This window comes from Adelges cooleyi, unplaced genomic scaffold (genome assembly GCF_023614345.1).
Source record: "Adelges cooleyi isolate 19-005CV unplaced genomic scaffold, UGA_ACOO_1.1 ACOO_flye_CR_arks_rails_tigmint_CR_PRNA_23, whole genome shotgun sequence".
Taxonomy (NCBI): Eukaryota; Metazoa; Arthropoda; class Insecta; order Hemiptera; family Adelgidae; genus Adelges; species Adelges cooleyi.
In genome coordinates, this window is record NW_026095893.1 from 4,378,802 (window position 1) to 4,385,394 (window position 6,593).

Here is a 6,593-nt window from a genome sequence, read left to right on the forward strand (position 1 = left end):
TAAGTTTTCCTATTTTTCTAATATCGCAAAGATATTACGGATCGAGTATCTACGTAACGATAATCTTTAACTTTAAAAACTTCCTAACGCCTTATGCTGGTATAAGGAGTAATATACATTTATGATATAGGTAGTGGCGTAGTCAGAATTGGTCAAGAAGCTGGGGTGGTCTAAAGAACGGCCAGGTGGAGGGTTTAAACTCCTAACCTTCCCCTCCCTGGCTACGCCACTGAAAATAGGAATACCGAATATCAGTGGCTTCTATATTCCCCCCTTTCTATTTCGTTATTATAAAATTGGGACTTTTCTAGATTATGTATACAGCCTATGCCGTCTTGAGGCACTCGCCCTATTTGTCCCATCTTTCCCTTATATCACAGCCCAGAGTGATATTTTATTTACATTAATTAATAAAATAAAGAATCTAATCAAATTATATTTTGAGGTGGCCTAACAGCTTTAATACTGTTTGGTTTAGAGGACCTGGAAGGGTTGTAAATATTGGTCCTGGAATGTTTAAATAATCGTTGTATTGCTGTGCAGAACCGTGCGTTTGGGTCTCTTTTTAAGGGTATTGTCAAGAAATGTGGTTTCCAGAAATATGAAAACCACGCCCTTTTGACCAATCCAACTCCCTACCCGGCACGGACGCCTGTTTGTCTGCCGATTCTTTCGGTCACATGTGTGTTCACAATGCCTCGACTACCCTCCAGAGACCCTGTGGTCATTTCACTATCATCTCTTGTTCGGCTTAGTCGTCGCAGTGAAGTGTGCATACCTGAGTGCAGTTAGCTTGTACAAAATACTGTTCTACATGTTTTTTTCTGATACAACAACAGGAATACATATTACATCAGGTATGTTATTTTAAATATTTTATAATTATTGCTATATAAAATTAGTATGAGTTTTAGTATATAGTTTTAATACTCGGTACCTACTGTTATATTGAATAATCAACCGCTCTAAGTGGTTACATCTTAACTGTAATTGTATAATGTAAAACCAAAAATATCAGCGAACGGAATACTCGATCAGTTTTCACAATGTTCAAATATAAATATTTACTTAACGTTGAAGTGTATAAAATATAATAGACGTTGTGCTGAAATATATCAAATTTACTGCTGAGTTAATTAAAAAAATTACCAATTTAGTATTTGCTACACAATCACTAACTTTAAATCAATGTCATGTTGATACTTTTTTCTTATAATTTATTTACTTATTACTTATAACTAATTGAAAAGTTATGTTTTTTTTTTTAGATACAATGATTATAATTGTATTGCTGTTGCTGGCCATTTTACCTAACCGATTGGCAATGATTACCGGCGGATACGATGTACAGTTGGCTGAAAAAAATTTAATGATGAAATTAGGTAATGTATTAGTATTTTTTTACTGTTAAATTGGATTATTTTTTTTAGTTTTATCGCGGGGAATTTAAAATTTTCCAAATATAATTTAAATAATAAATATATATTATTTTATTTCGTTAGGTTTGAGCAAGAGGCCTGTGGTGGACAAAAATTTAGATATACCGTCTGCTACGATGGATCTCTACAAATCGATGCTGAGAGAAAACACGGACACTACAAATTTGCCTCTTCCCGGCTTACACACTAAATCCGCCAACACAGCCAGGACTTTTGTCGACAAAGGTAATTTTTAGAACTCTGGATTTTGGCCTTTAAATCAGGGTTTTTTATCCACACCTATAACGGTTAAAGCATATATTAAGCTATTAACCCCGCATCGAAGCTAAAAAATATATATATATATTTATTTCAGGATCGACCCCGTTAAATGCAAAATCGCAAAAATACCGTTTGCAATTCGACATAAAACCATTACCGAATAACGAACTGGTAAAAGCGGCCGAGGTCCGACTTAGCTACATCGACACTTACTTGACTTACGACTACGTCCACATACTGATTCATGATATAGTTCAGCCCGGCATCAAAGGTCAATCGAAACCCATACTACGGTAACTAAAATAAAAATTATTATTACATAATATGTTTTAATACAATAACGTGTTTACGCGAAATCTTTGCAATTTTATATTATGTATGAAGTGTACTAATTTGTAATAATATTTTTTTTTTAGACTCATGGATTCAAAATCGATAAATATGACCGGAGTTTTAAAAACTGAGTTCATTAGTTTTGACGTGACACCAGCTCTAGAAAGACTCTCGGAAGACAATTTTGAAAACAACCATGGCATGCTCATACAGTGTTTGATGTCAACTGGTCGGGCACCGTTAAACGGCTTGTTTGATTTTGAATCGGCGAGCAAACCTGTACTAATGGTTTACACTGACGATGGAACAAGTAAGAATTAATATTAATTAATATACTTTTGTCATAAATTATACAGGGTAGGCCAGAAAAAATATCGCGCAAGTCTAGTATATAAAGTACAATATTAGCCCAGGACACCTCGACCCCTCCCCCTCCGTAAATACTCCATTGAACTATATAAAAAATTCCCTGGTTGTATTCAAAATATACTCATAAGACATGTTGAAAATGTTTAAGTTATCTGCGTACTTATCTTAGAAAATAATACAAAGTCGTTGATGCATTTACGAAACGTATATTATTTAGCCTGGACTGATAAAAAGGGTTTATTATACATACAATATTGTTGTATAATTGATTTAAACAAATTGCTTTCGGTATATTTTTGATTTCGAGTGATTATACATATATATTGATCTGGCTTAACAGCTCTTTGTATTGAACTTGTCAAAATTACCTCTCTTACTCAGTTCTATGTATACAATCAGTTATCAGAGTTAGGAATTATTTAAAAAATGTATTCTAATAACATTTTTACACGTATGTTAGGTATTTTTAGTTACCAAAATTTCATCTTTATAAGTTTAGAAATTATGTTATCTCAACAAAAGCACTTTTTCCCAAAAAATAGTTATTTGTTTTATTCCAAATTAACTATTCAAAAGAATTTTTTATTCAAATAAACTATTATCTTTTTATTTCAATGAATACGTTATTCGATTTGTTTTGATTGTTCATTCGTTAGCGGTTAGTTAATTAAATGTTTTTAAACCAATTACTGAAACTCTGTATAATATATAATTTTGTTTCTTATGCATTTACATTAATAGCATTAACTTAATTTATTTTACCTTTTAAAAGAAAAGATGAATTTTATTCCATTGAAATATAACGCCTACCTAAAGATATTTTAACTGATATTTTTGTGCGTTTTAGATAAGAAGAGTTCGTCGTCGATGCTGAGAAATAAGAGGTCAACAGACGAGTCGAGTTCCAAGAAATCGAAAAAGAAGATTTGTCAAAGGTATCCGTTGTACGTGGATTTCAAAGAAGTAGGATTCAGCGACTGGATTCAAGCGCCACAAGGATACGACGCTTACTATTGTCACGGCGAATGCACGTTTCCGCTGGCGAACCACATGAACGCGTCAAACCACGCGGTCATGCAGACCCTAATGAATTCCATAAACCCTGTGGCTGTCCCAAGAGCATGTTGCGTGCCAACCAAACTGAGGCCGCAAACGTTATTGTACGTAGACGACGAGGGTAAATTAGTCGTGAAAAATTATCCGGAAATGGCAGTGGAAGAATGTGGTTGCAGATAAAAATCAATTTCGAATCTACGATTAACAACAAGTTCTACTCGCACAAATCTATACGTAATGTATGTACAAAATGTAAAAAAAAAAAAAGTATATAAATGTAAATAATATGAACATGCATAATTTAAGCCATTATGTCAATCTAGTCGCTAAAAAAAAATAATAATTATAATGATTATACGGTAACAATATATTGTAAAAAAAAAAAACAATGTCATGGATTTTTTTTACGTTTTTTCAATGTTTCAACGTTTTTATAATATTTGACATGACACAAACTTGTTACACTACCTTTAAAACTATTTATTTATTTTTGTTGTTGTTGTTGAGCGGTACTGTCTAAAGTACATACTGTGTTTTAAATTAAATATTAATATATTATAATAAAATATCAAATACACAAAAAAATATTTTTAATTATTACGTTTTATTAACCTATTAACGTGAAATATCGCCGCTTCTTGGCGATTTTCAATTATTCAATGGACAATAATTATTATTATTGATCCCCAGTACATTTACTATCAACATAAATAGTGTCTCTCTTATATAAATCAAAATTAGAAAACAGCTCATCTTTAGTAGGTAAGTAATACCAGAATCAATTGGGTAATTTTTTAAATGTTTAGAGAAAAATTAAGAAAACAACCTAACTTTTGAACAGTTTCAAATGTAACTTGTGAAATAACTGCTTTAAACTATTAAAATTATGTTTATTAAAACATCGAAATTCCAGGTTAATGTGAAGGGGGGGGGGGTCTTAAGAGGACGCTACCCACCCATAATTTATCCACGAAAAATGGTTTTGCGGGGGACAAGAATGTGAGGGCGGTATTTAGAGTAGTCGTATACAATTTTTACAATTGAAGGGCTGCGTGGAAAAAAGATTAATGTCAATTTTTTTTGGAAATGCGATTTTGGTATTAAATTATTTGTATTGACGTATTGTATCTTTTATGCGCTCGAACCAGGGAAAAAAATAGATAAGTCGAGAATAACGACCGCCGGAAGTTTAGCCATACAGGCAAAATGTAATACGTTTTGAAATTAAAAACATGATTTTCTCAGAATTTTAAAAAATTGACATTGATCTTTTTTCCACGCAGCCCTTCAATTGATAGAGAAGAACTTTATCTACGGGGTAGCGTTTTTAGTTATTTGATAACTTAAGCACAATACAAATTATTCATTCGTAAATATTCACTTTTTTCCTTTTTTAATTTGCTTATAAAAAAATATTATGTATAGATATCGAACAAATTTAAACGCTACCCCATGTATAAAGTTCTTCTCTATAAATTGTGAAAATTTGGTAAATTTACTGTTACAAGGACGTCACACACCCGTTATTTTCTTCAAAAAACCCGCCTTGCGCGGATTAATTTTACAAAGGCTATAATTAAAACTAAGAAACCAAATTTGTACATAATATAGACAACAACATTGTCTGTGTTCTACCATTGCCTTTTGTTAAATATTTCAACCAGTTAATGAATAATTAATTAATTAAGAAAATACTTTTTTTAAAAATGATATAGCGTTGGTTGTATTAGGAATATCGAAAAAATACGGATGATGGAACACAGATCATTTTGTCATAAATAATATGTATGAATTTCTTTCCTTAACTATACATGAAGCCTGAAAAAAATTAATTCACGCAAAGCAGTTTTGAAGGGAAAAAATTGTAATTTATCCTATAGAAATGACTGTGATAGTCTGGCAAAAAAAAAATGGCAATCAACAAAGTATTCTCATTACTGTATTAATAAGTATGCATTATAGTTCAAACTCCAAATTAAGATTTTTCAAAAAATTGCCTATACTTTACTCCTTAGAAATGGCCGGTGTGGCGTCATCTTAATACTGGTTTCACATACTTGTCCCGCGCAAAGCAGTTTTGATGGGGAAAAAATTGTAATTTATCCTGTAGAAATGACTGTGATAGTCTGGCAATCAACAAAGTATTCTCATTACTGTATTAATAACTATCTATACATTATAATTCAAACTCTAATCTCTAATGTAATATTTTTCGAAAAATTGCCTATACGTTACTCCTTAGAAATGGCCTGGGTAGCGTCCTTTTAACGAGGTATTATTAATTCAAGGTGTTCCACTTATTTACTTTGAAATCAATTTATTATTAATTGTGGAAACAAGTTTAATTTATCCTAAACGGTTTCCGTTAGGAATTTTACAATAGGTATGATATAATTTACAAACATTTAGCCTTTTTAGAGCTTTGTTTACTTTTGAAATTTTAATACTACCCAAGTAGTAACATACACAAGTTATTATCTTTTTAGATCTAGAATAATGTATTCAAAATGTTGGGTGAAATTAAATACCCACATAAAAATTTGTATTTTAATGAGAATGGGTTATACACTGTTTCGGATTTCTGCAGTCACAATTTGGGAATGGCCTATGTGGTGTGGGCATAGGCGCGATTGCCAGTGATTCTAAGGTCTAAACGTGCTTGCATTAGGGGAACTTATAGACTATAGTACCCTCAATATGTCATGGTATAATTTGTTTACATGTATAATTATAGTTAAAGGTCTAATGCATAAACCTGTCCTGGTACTTAATCAGTTAGACATTCATTAAAAGGTAACATATTATAGTGATTTCTATTTAAATTGTTTAAAAAGTAAGTTTTTTACAAAATGTTGGCTAGTCAAAACCCAGTTTTAAATAAATACCTAATTTTAGATATATTCCCGTTTAAAAGTTTAGGAGGAAAGAGAGAAAATTCTTTTTGGTCAGCAAGGAACCTTATAAAACATGTATAAACAATTTATACTATTAAAGTATAAAACTACTATTCATTGTGGTATAAATGAGCAGCTTCATACTGCGTAGTGTTTTAAGTTTTCTGAAACCATATAAGTATAATATGAATAAGCTGAAGGACAATGTTATTTTACAAATGTATAGATTACATTTTATACT

The 6,593-nt window shown here is 31.4% G+C and overlaps 1 protein-coding gene across 1 annotated transcript; it reads left to right on the plus strand.

The window, feature by feature from the left end:
• Positions 1 to 783: 783 nt before the first annotated feature.
• On the plus strand, positions 784 to 3,703 carry LOC126835553 (protein decapentaplegic-like). The gene is made up of 6 exons (XM_050568221.1): positions 784 to 857; positions 1,269 to 1,382; positions 1,503 to 1,664; positions 1,795 to 1,993; positions 2,117 to 2,343; positions 3,250 to 3,703. The coding sequence occupies exons 1-6, from the start codon at positions 815 to 817 to the stop codon at positions 3,636 to 3,638; spliced, it is 1,134 nt and encodes a 377-aa protein (XP_050424178.1). The 5' UTR covers positions 784 to 814; the 3' UTR covers positions 3,639 to 3,703.
• The last annotated feature ends 2,890 nt before the right edge of the window (positions 3,704 to 6,593 follow it).

Coding starts and splice junctions, on each gene's coding strand:
- LOC126835553 (XM_050568221.1), top strand. CDS start 815: ATGTTTTTTTCTGATACAACAACAGGAATACATATTACATCAG. Junction 858..1,268: donor AGGAATACATATTACATCAG/GTATGTTATTTT, acceptor TTTTTTTTTTAG/ATACAATGATTATAATTGTA. Junction 1,383..1,502: donor AAATTTAATGATGAAATTAG/GTAATGTATTAG, acceptor TTATTTCGTTAG/GTTTGAGCAAGAGGCCTGTG.